This window comes from Myxocyprinus asiaticus, chromosome 35, assembly GCF_019703515.2.
Source record: "Myxocyprinus asiaticus isolate MX2 ecotype Aquarium Trade chromosome 35, UBuf_Myxa_2, whole genome shotgun sequence".
Classification (NCBI taxonomy): Eukaryota; Metazoa; Chordata; class Actinopteri; order Cypriniformes; family Catostomidae; genus Myxocyprinus; species Myxocyprinus asiaticus.
Genome location: NC_059378.1, coordinates 5,268,959 through 5,284,582, shown reverse-complemented (window position 1 = coordinate 5,284,582; position 15,624 = coordinate 5,268,959). Strand labels below are relative to the sequence as shown.

General features: G+C 37.3%; 1 protein-coding gene across 2 annotated transcripts in view; it reads right to left on the bottom strand.

Annotated features, from left to right (window-relative positions):
- The window catches only part of LOC127426206 (immunoglobulin superfamily member 21-like), a 395,310-nt gene that overhangs the window by 35,378 nt on the left and 344,308 nt on the right, over positions 1-15,624 (bottom strand). For both annotated transcript variants that reach the window (XM_051672857.1, XM_051672858.1), the window contains exon 6: positions 2,785-3,265. In XM_051672857.1, coding sequence (XP_051528817.1) covers positions 2,785-3,265 — 481 coding nt within the window. The remainder of the gene's footprint in view (positions 1-2,784; positions 3,266-15,624) is intronic.

The window sequence follows — 15,624 nt, the reverse complement described above, 5'->3', positions numbered from 1 at the left end:
TCTTTTCCTGGTAACAGGTAAACATTTGAAAAAGAAGCGGGTCCCATTGTGATGGGTTTGCGAGCTCCTTTGTTATCCCCTTCTGCCTGACCAGCCATGAAATGCACAAAGGAAGATCATTCCGGAATGAGACGAGACAGAGAAAAACTACATGGAATCTGCATCAACTTCTCGGCCATCCTTGCTTTCTCGCTCACTCTCTCTGTCTTTATCTCTATTTCTTGTCCTTTTCTCTCCTCTTCATCTCTTTCTCAATGCTCCTGCACCACTAAGTAAGAGAAATGTCTTTGTTTATCTTGTCTTGTGTCTCATCACTTGCCTCTCTCTGAGGGCTGATAGCAGAGACTACAAGTGAGTGCTGCCTTTGAAGTGATAATGGGATATTCAGGCCATCTTTGTTGTAGCTTTAAAAGCAAAAAAGCCAGAAAAAAAGACTGCTATCCATGGAAATACAGAGGTATGCTGGCATCCCATTCATCAGCAGTATCGTGCTGAATATTTTCATTACTTATAAACAAGTGATTGCAGCAAGCCAGTTTTACTGACACAAATATGCAACACAACAGGCAGACTGAATGCTAAGATCTGGCATCTCATGGCTTAATTAGTGGGCTTATATACGAATGGATTGCAATGGTGAGATACTGCAACAACGCTGTCTTTGAGGGCTTGGCGAGATACCCTTTATGCTGGATTTCTTTAATTCAGGTTGACTTTTTCAATAACGTTGTGAAGTTAACTCAATCTACTGCGCAGACAGCTCAATGAATTGGACTGTCAGTCACCGAGAGATTTTGCATTCTGCATTAGCAGCTGCAATCTGCTTGCCTGTAATGCAATTAGGCAACAAATAGAAAGCAGTGTTTCACCCATGACTGGGCGAGGGGAGGTGGATAATACAGCAAGACTAGGATGTATAAAGTTCAAGATCAAACAATAAGTCTTTCAAATTGATCTAAGGATCGGTATCCGGCCGAATCTTTGTTGTCTTACAATATTAAAGAGATAGTTAACCCAAAAAAGTACAATCTGATCATCAATTTACTCATCTTCCTCATTACACCCTCATATTTTTTTTTTCTTCTCCATATTATGAAACTGAATGGTGAGTGAAGCTGTCATGAAAACACAATTGACCATGTTTACTGTACTCTCTTAATGCATATTCCTAGTCTTCGTATATGGAACCAACTTTCCTTTTCTTCTGTTTACATTTAGGCAAGCGGCTTTTGGATAATGCTAACCAATAGCCAAATAGATTGCCTGCCCACTTTTTCAGCTGTCTTGGTTTCCCATTTTTTTTTTTTTTTTTCCCATAGGGATTTCGTAAAATCCTTCATAAAAGAGTTCTAAGTCATGAACCAAACCAACCAGCTCCGAGGTGAATCTCAACATTACAAACATTGATTTGAAGCAAAAAAGTATTTGAAAATCAGACTAAAAGACAAAGATGTGTACTTAACGTCTTTCATGAGGGAATGAACTACAATCCCATGAAGCATTGCAAATAACGTAATCAAATTAATAACAATGGAAACATAGTAAACTTTTGATTTAAAGTTGTTAATCATAAGTATAGAATCAATATATTTGAAGTTTATTGCAAAATATTCAGATATATACAAATATATAAGTAGTTTGAAGCTATGCCTACATTAATCTGGAGACATTTGAAAAGGGCGCTTTCATTTTTGAAACACTCTCCGTCCACACTGCCGTTTTCAATAGTCTTCCAGAAGTTGCTCGTCCACACTAAAATGAAAATGCTAAAATCCCCTTACTGCGCTTGCGAAAAATCGCCGTTGCATGTACGAGCTGAAGTACAATTGTCCTCATGTTTCGTCGTCGGACAGCAATTCTGAGTAAACTTTACATCACCTTTGTAGGAATGCATTGTAAAGGTTGTATAAAGTAACATTTATATTATATATATATATATATATATATATATATATATATATATATATATATATATATATCAAAATGAATGATATAATCAATGTGGGCCGCCATCGTGATTGTTTTGGGTTGAATGGATCACATGACTGCGTCACATGACAAAAAATACTTCATAGTTTTCAGATACCTCCATATTCACCATTCACACTACAACGCAAAGACGGCATTTTCAAATTTATCCACTTGGGAGAGCATTTTCAAAAAGCTCAGTTTTTGCTGTCAAAAACGCCATCTCAACCTAGAGAGAAAGATGCGTTTTCAAACAAAAACGTGTTAGTGTGGATGAGGCCTGAAAGTGTAGTTTTAACAATTCAATTGCATCATTAGAAGTGCATATTGTCATGGTTTGTTGACCGCAATTCACTGATTGGTGGATATTTCTCTGCAGGATCATGGGAAGTGTAGTTATTCACCACAAATTCCCCTATTAATCATGATAATTTTTAAACAAAGTTGAAATAACACAGAGTGATTGCTTCAACAGAAGCATATACCATTGATTAACAACCTCTGACCTCTTTAGAGGTTTAAGTTTATAGGCTATTGTTGAAAATCCATTCACCTATAGAGACAATGAATAAGATTTTTACATCCGGAACCAGACTGTTGCGCTCTACAGCTATTCTCTCATTTGGTCTACCTCTATTCTGGTATGTAACGCCAGTCAATTCTCGAAGAATTGATTGCCGTTAATTCTCAAATAAATGTTTTCTCATTGAACGTCCTGTTTTACTCAAAAATACATCACATTCTCAAAGTAAAATGGGTTGCAAATGACAATTCACGTAGACTATAGCAAAAGTGGGACTATCAAGTCAGACTTACCCAGTACGACCTCGGTCTGCATAGGCATGGAGAGAGCCGGGTGCGTGACCTCGCAGCTGAACAATGCATCGTTGTCCAACTGCGGATTCAAGGTCCAGGTGAGTTTGGCCTGAACCAGCACCGACCCATCGCTCTGGGGGATGTGAGTGTTGCTAAAGAAGTACAGGGGGTCTGTGCTCTGGACCCAGCGTGGGAACTCCCGGTTGACCACTGTCTCTGGGATGGTCTCTGTGGCCGGGCTGGGCTCATGACCAGGCTGCTTGTCCATGTAGCTCCGGCCAGGGCTCTCCGTATTTAGGCGTCCGGGCTTGCCGTCTGGACCAAGCAGAGAAAGAGACTTCCGCTGCTTGGTGTCGTCAAGGTCCCTGCTGATCAGAGGTCTGGCTCCACGCACACCAGCGGAGCCAGCACCCTCATAACCCACGGTGGGCGAAACGTAGGAGATCACCTCTATCAACTCTCCATCCCGCTTGAAGTACACCTGGAAAAGGATACAAAAATATTAATTGAAAAAACTGATTTAAATGTATTATTTTTTGAACCAACAACTGTTTGTTTCAGTAAGATGGCAAAAAGGTCTAAATAAATTCATAATAAATGCACTCCAGGCACTGCAGTGAAATATTTTGCTTTAGTTACAGTATTCAACGAAGGTCAAAATAAATGACCAGAATTTTTTTCCATTCTGTTTACCGAGGTAGTGATTTTTCCTAATGACATAAGGGAAAACTAGTCCCGTCCAAATAGGGCTTAAGAGAGCCAGATCCTATTAAATCTTCCAGATTCTTCCATCGGGAATGAGATTTAGGACATTTCAGACCGAAACAACAAGACTCAGGAACAGTTTCTTTCCTAAATTTGTGTCCCTACTTAATAGGTATGGGAATCGTAAGGAATTAAACAATTCCGGTTTCAATTCCTCTTTACGCTTTCGATTCCTTAACGGTTCAGTAACACTTTATAATAAGTTTGTATCTGTTAATGTTGGTTAACTACATTAGTTAACATGAACTAACAATGAACAATACTTTTACAGCATGTATTAATCTTGGTTAATGTTAATTTCAACACATACATTTTTTAAATGAAAAGTTAGATAAAAGTTGGTTCAATTAGTTAATGCATTATGAATTAACATCAACTAACAATGAACAATTGTATATTCAAAAACTAACATTAATCTAGAATAATACATGCTGTCATAACATATTTTTCATAGTTAGCTCATGATATAACTTATGCATTTGCTAATGTTAACAAAGTAATGTAATCAAAGTTTAGAGGCATCAATGCAAACCAATAGCTGGTCCTCTTGTAACTAAATATTAAATATAAATACAAATTTTTTTTTTTTTAATTTGCTACCATACAGCAATGTGCAGAAGTCCTAGACACTTGTGAATAATGTTGCATAGTGAGGAATTCTTTTAAAAAAAAAAAAAAAATCCCATAAATAGTTTTCATTTATCAATTAACATCTTACAAAGTTCAGTATACATAAAACAAGCTAAATCCATATTTGGTGTGATGACCTTTGCCTTCAAAACAGCACCAACACAGTTTTTCTTGGTTGTTGGCAGATAGGATATTCCAAGCTTCTTGGAGAATTCACCACAGTTCTCCTATCTATTTAGGCTGTCTCAGCTGCTTCTGTCTCTTCATGTAATCCCTAACTGACTCGATGTTCAGTGATCTGTTGCAGGGCTCCCTGTTCTTCTATTCTATTCTATTCTATTTGTAAAAGGAATGTTTGGGAGTCTATTTCCTATTAACAAACTAAATCTGAAGATATAAATAACCGTCTTATGTTGGTTGTGTAACAAATGTTTTTGTGAAACATCTTAAGTGCCTAAAACTTTTGCACAGTACTGTATTTAACTAACTAACTAATTAATTAATTAATTAATTACATTTTTTTTTTTGTGCAGTGAAGTTGAATGGTGACAAAGACAAACATTCTGCTAAACATCTAATTTCGTTAAAGTCATTTGGAACATCTGGAACATGGTCTTACCTGTAATAATAAAAACCTATTCCGATTGCGAGTTTTGAAGAGACCGAAATTCAAACAGACAGTCTCGCAATCACACGAAATTGTGAAATTACACGCCCTGTGATTGGCATGTAAACAAAAGATCTGGGACAATGCTGAGCTTCATTCAACCTACAGCACCGGTGAATGGCAAATATATGTGACACAGTTTCTGCTTTGTGTTTACGTTCCACTAGCACGTCGCTGTAACAGCCTCTTCCCACTACAGTGCATTTGGGTATTAAGATTCCTGTCTGGTAAATCACTTGACAGGGAATTAAGTTCCCACTTCAACACACAACCTCCAGATATGTGTATTATATTCAGTAGGCCTAATGCCTGTAGCATTAATGTTTGCACAGTGCTCCTCTTGTACCCCTTTTTATCTGGATCACTCCCTTTCCTTCTTCCACAGGAAGGAAAGAGAGAGATTCGACATGCAAGAAGCATGCTATATATATATATATATATATATATATATATATATATATATATATATATATATATATATATATATAATCTGCTTGTCGGTTTGGGGACCTTTGGCCACTTTGAATTCCATTTGCACAAGATCAAAGTGTCATCGCATTACATAAGACATTTTCCTGCTTGTTAGCCCTTTTCTGCCCTCTCTTCCGTGTGTGTGTGTGTGTGGTTTTGGGTGGTTTCCCGGGCTTTGATTTGATGCTACCTTTTATTCCCCTGCACTCTGCTGGGTAAACATATGTAACATGGGTGAATTAAGCTCATGTCCTTGAAAAGTCTAGTTTCTTGCTAACAACCTCACAAAAAGAGGAAGCGAGAGAGAGAGAGAGAGAGAGAGAGAGAGAGAGAGAGAGAGAGAGAGAGAGAGAAAGAGAGAGAGTCTTGTAAGGGACAATACTATTTCCCTCCATGCAGCGACTGTTTTTGCAGCTAATGTGCTCTAAAGCACACACTTTATCTCTGCTGCTGAGAGAGGTTAACAATGTATACCACGGCGCGGCTTTTACTCACATTATCTGGCTATTTGTGCCTGCAGCTATAAGGAAGAGCAGACAAAAGGCAGATGCATAGTGAAAACCTCATGCTAATAGCTAAAGCTCCCATCAACATGCCTAATGTAAGTGCGATGTGTGAGATAACAAATCAATGCCTTGACTATGGAAGCTCTTAGAGATGACGGTAAGAAGTCATGGTATGGCTGACTAGAGACCAGTACAATAGCAGTGTGTGAATGATCTATAGGACTTGTTTAATCAAACACAGTCACATGAGAGAGTCTTCCAAACAAGTGTGTTTACTCCAGCAGAGGTTATTTATTTACTTATTTATTTATTTATGTGGGTTTAACACAGAGTATAAAACTCTTTTTGTTAGAGCTTTTGGGTAAACAACCCTTACAAATAATCTAGAGTTCTGACAAACTTGCCATCAAATTTCCCACTCACTATTTTCACATGCAAATGAGCTTGCAAATGTTTCGGCACAAATGTTCACCGCAAATGTTTGCCAGAAGTTTGCAGCTCTTCACCGTTAGTGGTAAACCTGCAGCAAACCTTTGACAACAATAACGAGTTTGCCACAAAGCTCATTTGCATGTGAAAATAATGAGTGGCGAATATACAGTAAGTTTGCCAGAACTCTCGATTTTTCTGCAGAAATATTCATAAATCAAGGGACTCATCAATCTTCTCATCTGAAAAGCATCGCATTCTAATTAACATCTGTGAAACATCTTGAAAAGATCAAATTAACAAACATTCCAAGGAATAAACGTCTCAAAGACATCTGATGGATGTCTTATTGACATTTGACATGTTACATCTTCCAGATGTAAACACACATCAAATAGACGTCTGGGTGGTGATATACGTGTGCTATCAGGGTACATGCAACTAATACAACTTAAACTAAATTGAACATTAAAATGTATGCTAAATAAGACTAGAAAACACCCTATTTTTTATAACTGAGTCAAAAACATATTAACATTAGTGATTGAAATAATTGGTTGTAGGTTCTAAACATAGAACCTTTACCAGCAAGATCATCCTGGATATTAGGTGTTAAGTTTTGCTATGTGCATCCACCATTTAGACCACTAAACACTAAACCAGCCCGGAAATGCATGCTGGTCTAAGCTGGTCTTTTCAGTACGGGGGGAATCCATGAGCTATGTCATCACCATTACGCTTTTGAGCAAGAAACGTAACCTCAGATTGTTCCAGGAGAATTATCCCCGTAATAAGCGTACTGCATGTCACTTTGGATTAAAGCTTCAGATAAATAGTAATTGGTAATCCACAACAAACCTCTTTGAGTGATTATGTAACCACACTGACTTAGAACGCATGGACCAGGAATGCTGTATTGCCTCACTGAAATGCCTACAAGAGGATCAGATTTAGGCCAAACTGCCAAGTTGCATGTTTTCTTTTGCTGTATCTGAGTTGCTGAATGGTACACTTGCTTATATCTCCTGCAGTGACTATAACTTGCCAGCATGTGGAGATATAAACCCTCTGCCACAATCTGTGATGCTGCATCTAGTGCACAGAACTCCTATTCATAGCCATGCTAATCACCAAGGTAACGGTCACACAACATGCTCAACTCATTCCAAGTCGTTTCCTTGCAAACACCGTCTCTTTAAATTATTCATACTGTAATACTGCTTCTGGAATTTCTCACTGTTTGTATTGAACACAGGCTTAAGCAGAGTCTGAAAAATAATATCTCTGATGAGAATGTATATGGTCAGACATCACCCACCAATGTGGAAATGTGATTCCCACATACACATTCATGCATTGTGGCATGTGTTGATGTTGTTTAAAATAGCTTAATCACTTCTCTGTTTGTGGGGTAACAATGACCACTATAGTTGTGCATTTCGGAACGCTCCATTAATCATTTTTGAAGAGCATTGCTGGTAATTTCTTATCACACAATGAGCAGGAAAAGTCCCATTGTTTCTTTTCAAAGAGGATAATCGATTGTCCAAACAAATTGAGGCTTTATATTAATTTCCCTCTAATGTGCCTCAATAGTTGCCTTGTATCCAAGGCCTTAACCATGTCTTGAACATTGAGGGGGACCAAACCTTCTTTTTATTTTTTATTTTATTTTTTTGCTCTAAACGTGATAAAGGATATATGTTATGCAAATTATTATTTGCATAACATATACTGTCCACACTTTGCATATTCTTTGCTACAAACTAGATTTGTGCAAGCAAATTATCTGATCAGCCTGAAATATACAATGTCACCTGAAATATACGACATGGCAAGAAATGTAAAATATGAATTTTAATAGAGAAACAAGTTAGATATTTGTTTAATTGTTATTTACATTTTACAGCTTAGATCAGTGGTTGTCCATACAACACAACACTGCATTATGGCCTTAGAAGTCTACGCCTTTAATTCATCTTTATACTAGTATTTTCTTTTTTGAAGCTGGACAGCCCTGTTCATTATAAATTGTTGTTGTAGAATAGAGCTGTGTAAAAATCTAATTCTCATGTTCCAATAAAAAAAAGGAAAAAAAAGAAAAAAGTAACAATAATAATAAAAAAAACAACAGTATACAGGTTTTTAATAATGTAAGGGTGAGAAAATTAGCGATTTTTCATTTTTAGGTGAACTACTACTATACAAAATGGCTGCTGTTCATGAACCATGGTCTCTTTTGAGAGAAGACACTTAGCAGATTGTTGTACAAAATTTAAAATGAAGTTATAAAGAACATAGTTCAAGCTGTAATTTATTGTTAAATACTTCCAAACAGGGGTGGTGCCAGGATTTTTTCACAGGGGGTGCCAGGCAGGGTACCGTGATCAGTCTGTGGTGGCACCAAAATTGCATCCAACCGGGAGGGGGTGGTAGTTGTGCAAGTGTTATATCGTTGGTCAGGTTTAGGGTTTTGTGAGTGGAGTGTTGTCTGACCAGGGGGCTCTAGAACCACAACTGCTTCCAAATAATATTTTTGTAATATATATATATATATATACACACACACACAGTATATTACACTGTTTTGCCACAACTTAAAAACATAATGAATTTAAAGCCACAAGCCTTACAATGTTCTAGTTCAATTCTGAGTGTGATAATGCTGAGTTTATTAATCATTTTCCAAAGGGTTACTTCAAAAGCTGGACAGATACCACATTCATTCACAATATGCACCCATTTTCTTTTTGTCTTATGCCTGATATGCAGAAAACTGCTCCGTTAATGTTGTCTTTCACATTCACAATTGCGAGTAACATTTGAGTACATATTATACAGGTGCATCTCAATAAATTAGAATGTCGTGGAAAAGTTCATTTATTTCAGTAATTCAACTCAAATTGTGAAACTCGTGTATTAAATAAATTCAATGCACACAGACAGAAGTAGTTTAAGTCTTTGGTTCTTTTAATTGTGATGATTTTGGCTCACATTTAACAAAAACCCACCAATTCACTATCTCAAAAAATTAGAATACATCATAAGACCAATAAAAAAAAAACATTTTTAGTGAATTGTTGGCCTTCTGGTATGTTCATTTACTGTATATGTACTCAATACTTGGTAGGGGCTCCTTTTGCTTTAATTACTGCCTCAATTCGGCGTGGCATGGAGGTGATCAGTTTGTGGCACTGCTGAGGTGGTATGGAAGCCCAGGTTTCTTTGACAGTGGCCTTCAGCTCATCTGCATTTTTTGGTCTCTTGTTTCTCATTTTCCTCTTGACAATACCCCATAGATTCTCTATGGGGTTCAGGTCTGGTGAGTTTGCTGGCCAGTCAAGCACACCAACACCATGGTCATTTAACCAACTTTTGGTGCTTTTGGCAGTGTGGGCAGGTGCCAAATCCTGCTGGAAAATGAAATCAGCAACTTTAAAAAGCTGGTTAGCAGAAGGAAGCATGAAGTGCTCCAAAATTTCTTGGTAAACGGGTGCAGTGACTTTGGTTTTCAAAAAACACAATGGACCAACACCAGCAGATGACATTGCACCCCAAATCATCACAGACTGTGGAAACTTAACACTGGACTTCAAGCAACTTGGGCTATGAGCTTCTCCACCCTTCCTCCAGACTCTAGGACCTTGGTTTCCAAATGAAATACAAAACTTGCTCTCATCTGAAAAGAGGACTTTGGACCACTGGGCAACAGTCCAGTTCTTCTTCTCCTTAGCCCAGGTAAGACGCCTCTGACGTTGTCTGTGGTTCAGGAGTGGCTTAACAAGAGGAATACGACAGCTGTAGCCAAATTCCTTGACAAGTCTGTGTGTGGTGGCTCTTGATGCCTTGACCCCAGCCTCAGTCCATTCCTTGTGAAGTTCACCCAAATTCTTGAATCGATTTTGCTTGACAATCCTCATAAGGCTGCGGTTCTCTCGGTTGGTTGTGCATCTTTTTCTTCCACACTTTTTCCTTCCACTCAACTGTCTGTTAACATGCTTGGATACAGCACTCTGTGAACAGCCAGCTTCTTTGGCAATGAATGTTTGTGGCTTACCCTCCTTGTGAAGGGTGTCATTGATTGTCTTCTGGACAACTGTCAGATCAGCAGTCTTCCCCATGATTGTATAGCCTAGTGAACCAAACTGAGAGACCATTTTGAAGGCCCAGGAAACCTTTGCAGGTGTTTTGAGTTGATTAGCTGATTGGCATGTCACCATATTCTAATTTTTTGAGATAGTGAATTGGTGGGTTTTTGTTAAATGTGAGCCAAAATCATCACAATTAAAAGAACCAAAGACTTAAACTACTTCAGTCTGTGTGCATTGAATTTATTTAATACACGAGTTTCACAATTTGAGTTGAATTACTGAAATAAATGAACTTTTCCACGACATTCTAATTTATTGAGATGCACCTGTACATTAAAAATGACAAATTAGGCCAACGAGGGAGTATTTGCATCTTTGGAAATTACTGTCAGTTAGTATAATATTTCTAGCATAAAACAGTGGACAAATAGATCATGTTTTGATACTTACTGTACATCTTACATGTCACTGAAACTTTTAACCTGTTTCTGAACTTGCTGATGCGTTGCGACACCCGCTCGTGCTGCTCCAATCGATTTCAGCTTAATTTAAATGAAACATGAGTCCAACCTTCTTTAATTTGATTGGTCAACTCAAATTGATGAGTGGTTTTAAACCAGAAGTATTTTAAAAATTAAACTTTGACTATTAGACATCGGTGTATAATGGACTGCAACAGAACAGCAACAAGAATATAAATTATTCTGGACTTGTTCCCCTCAAAGTATATTGTGGTTACAGCCTTGCTTGTATCTACTGCCTTTGTCACAATGCTCACTTCCAAATAAATCTCAGCGGTTCTTGTAGGATTTTTCTGACATCTTCTTCATTGCATGCTACTACAAGAGCCATGGGCCACAAAGAGCTTACAAAGCATCAACGGGATCTCATTGTTTAAAGGTATCGCTCAGGTGAGGGCTACAATTTTTTTTCCAAGGCATTAGATATACCATGGACACAGTGAAGACAGTCATCAACAAGTGGAGAAAGTATGGCACAACATTGACATTATCAAGAACAGGACGTCCCTCCAAAATTGATGAGAAGACAAAGAGAAAACTGGTCAGGGAGGCTGTCAAGAGGCCTACAGCAACATTAAATGAGCTGCAGCTCTTTCTGGCACATACTGGTTGCTCCTTACATGTGGCAACTATCTCCCGTATTCTTCATCTATCTGGGCTGTGGTGAAGGGTGGCAAGACGCAAGCCTTTTCTGATGAAAAAAAAAAACATCCAAGCCCGCAAAAACCTATATCCAGTCTCCCAAAACCATGTGGAAAAATGTGTTATGGTCTGATGAGACCAAGATTGAACTTTTTGCCGTAAAATTGTAAAAGGTATGTTTGGCGCGAAAACAACACAGCACATCAGCAAAAGAACACCATACCCACGGTGAAGCATGATGGAGGCAGCATCATGCTTTGGGGCTGCTTTTCTTCAGCTGGAACTGGGGCTTTAGTGAAGATGGAGGGAATCATGAATAGCTCCAAGTACCAGTCAATTTTGCACAGAACCTTCTGGTATCTGCTAGAAAGCTGAAAATGAAGAGATCTTTCACCTTTCAGCATGACAATGATCCAAAGCACACATCCAAATCAACAAAAGAATGGCTTCAGCAAAAAAAAGATTAATGTTTTGGAATGGCCCAGCCAGAGCTCAGACCTGAGTCCTATAGAAAATCTGTGGGGGGACATGAAAAGAGCCATACACAGGAGATGCCCTTGCAATTTGAAAGATCTGGAACATTTTTGCAAAGAAGAGTGGGAAAATATTCCCAAGTCAAGATGTGCCAAGCTAATAGACCCTTATCCAAACAGACTGCTGTAATACAGAGTGCTGTAATACAATCAAAGGGTGCTTCAACTAAGTATTAGTTTAGGGATATGCACATTTATGCAGTTAGGTTATTCTAAGTTTTTTATTTATTTTTTTTCTCTGAAATGTGTCACTTTGGTTTTCAGTGGCATTGCATAGGTTGTAATTTTTACAGTAAATGTGCAAAAACTCTGATATGATTCTGATATGACTGTTTAATTTTTTACATCACAAAAACCTGGTGTTTTAACAGGGGTGTGTGGACATTTTATATCCACTGTATATAGTAAAAAAATAATAAATAAGATCATTAAAATGGATTACATTATTGTGGCAGACGAGTAAAGAATTTATAAGACAATACAAAAATTGGCTTTAGAATCCAGTATGTTGTTTATTTCCATATTACTGAACATAAGCTAATCATTGTCCTCCAGTTCACAGCAATCCATTTTGCATATAGCTCGATTAATTTACTGTGACAGGCTCCCAAATAAAGGCAATTTAAAATATAATAATTATTATTAATTCAGACAAATTAATCGCACCGGCGGGCCCATGAGAAAAAATATTTAATCCAAATATTAATAACAACAGTCTTGACCAACACAAAATAGGTATCGTCTTAAAGCTTAGAATCTCTACTTTCCAATGCATGTAGGCATTATGAAACTGAACAAGAGCAGACAAATCAGAAGTGTTCCATTTTGATAATTTATTCAAAATTTTGCATTGTCCATGTAATTGTAATCAGTAAAAATATCAAATGCTTCAAATAGCCATGTGCTGTGTTGTATTCTGCTCTCAAAGAGTAGAATACAACCAGCCTATATGTTTTACTCACAGACAATAATATAGCAAGTAATAGCTAAGTATATGTCTTTGACGTACATGTTTCATGTGAAAAGGTGTTGCTCATATGCCACGTTTTCGCTTATAACTTCACGAAAACCATTACTTAGAGGAGGCGATTAAAACGAGCCCACACACAATGTAACCGGATGCATAGATCATTAGATAACCCACACAATGTGCACACAGCATCTGGCTATCTGGCTACAAACACGTTAGCTTTCCTGGATTAGATGTCATCATCGGAAAAGCTGTAGCATCATGGAACGCTAAACCATTCGGATTGGGTTCAGATTGCTCCAATCAGTGGTGATAGTCCTCCATATCTGGGCAGAGAGTCATGTGATCAATCACTGTAGTTATACAAGGCCACCAGGAGATTTATTTATTTATTTATTTATTTATTTATTTATTTATTTATTGTCAAGTTATATGCCTTTAATTTTGGGTATGCCACTGAAACAGGAAATCTTTAAAAACACACTAAGAGCTTAATTGTTTTTTTTTTTATTAAATACATTACATCATACACATGTATTGGTTTAACGGACAAGTTAAAACATTTAGACAATACAAAAAGTGTTTCAAAGTCAAAATATTGTTTGTTTTATTTCCATATCATTGAATATAACCGTATTATTGACCTACATTCCTCTATTTTGAATGGTTGGTCTATGTACACATGCATCAGATGGATGCTTTTGGAGCATCTCACTTTGTTTGTGTTACATCCCACTAATTTTCTAGTCACAAGTACTGTGTTTTTAGGACTATGTGCCAATTTAAACATAGTTTGAAACTTTATGTTGCATATTTAAGCTAAAGAAGCACAATTTATGATACCACTGTTGTATTACTGATGTAAAATATGTTAATTGAATGTAATCTTTACCAGCTGTTTTGGAGATTCTTCCCCCCATACTTCTACAGTATGACTAGAAAATAGCTGCTCGAAAGCATTACAAATATGGCTGCCAAGTGACCTGACTTCCCTTAAAGGGACTTTAGTGCTGCCTGTTCTCATGTTTTAGTAATGAGAGTAATTATGCAGAGGTCAATGGAGAGTATATCCAAGCAGGATCTATTGCGCAATAATACAGTGCTAAAGTGCTGAAATAAGCCATAATAGGATGTAGTGCAGTGACCTTAAAGTTTTTGGTAGTTCTTAGATGCAACACATCTAGAAAAAAAAAAAAGAAATCCCACTACTTTTGTTCTTGAATGCACCACGGTTTCAAATCGCTTTACACAATGAAAGCATACAAAATGCGCATGCATTTATTATCTATGTAATTCCGTCTCCCCGCCAGAACACAATGCTTCGCGCCGCCAGCGGAGCAGTTTGCTCGTGAATGGACACTAATGAAAGCACCTGCATGCAAACTATTGCCAACCGCCCTATTTTTAAGTGGCAAGCTCATTTAGAGACTTCACAATAGTGGCCGTTCCTTTGGCCTCCTTCTGAAAATTGTCATATTTAATCACTGGAGTGCCAAAGAGATGATGGGTCACTTCTGTGGTTACAATGCTCAAGTGAGAGCTGAACGGACTTAATCAGCCTGTATATTATCTGTCATTATACAGCCCTCTCTCAATCAGCATCAGCTTGTGCAAAGAACACACCACACTGGCCTGTCAGGAGGAGAGAGATTGCTGTTTTTTTTTTTGTTTTTTTTTAATGAGGCTCTTCCTGGTATTTAAAGACAAGAAACAGCCCTTGAGGTCCACTGGACTGATGGGATGTTTCCCAAACTAATACTCATCTTTAGTAGTCCACTACTTAAAGTTTTATGCCGGTTATAATATAGTTTTAAAGTATTTCATTTCATTTTTATTTCTATTATATCATAAATATTTTGTTTAGTTTTTGTTAAGCCAGTTTGACTAATTGTTTTAGTGATTTCTAGTTTAAGTTGAAGGAATGTTCCGGGTTCAATACAAGTTAAGCTAAATTGTGGTTTCAGTATAAGGCAATTTACAATGGAAGTGAATGGGGCCAGTCCATAAACATTAAAACACTGTTTCAAAAGTATAGCCAGAAAAATAAACATTATACCTATGAACATGATTCTAGTTTGATAAAATCACAGATTTACTGACGTTACGATGTTTACCAGATTACAGGGTTTTTTGGCATCACGTCGTCATGACCACAAAGTTGTATATACTTTAGACAGATAAGGTTTGTAAGCAATGTTATCACATTAAAATCATGTTTGCATGTATAATGTTTACGTCTTGTGACTATACTTTTGGAATTGTGACTATTTTAACGTTTACAGTTTGGCCCCATTCACTTCCATTGTAAGTGCCTCACTTTTATCCATATTTTTGCTTATTTTTAATAAACAAGGGACGAGTTGAAATTATTTTTGTGGTAATCAACATTATGCCACAAAAGCTGTCAATTGAGCTTTACCCAGAATATATGCAGAATAGTATTTCTACAATGCCACTAGTAACTAAAATGTTTGCTTTTATGTGATACTGCATCCACACCATTAAGTCTAGAGCAGGGGTTTTCAAACTTTTTGATGTCGAGGACTCACAGATATGATGATCCCCTTGCAATGGACCCCCTTTGTGAGAAAAATACTAAACGTGATATTATAAAG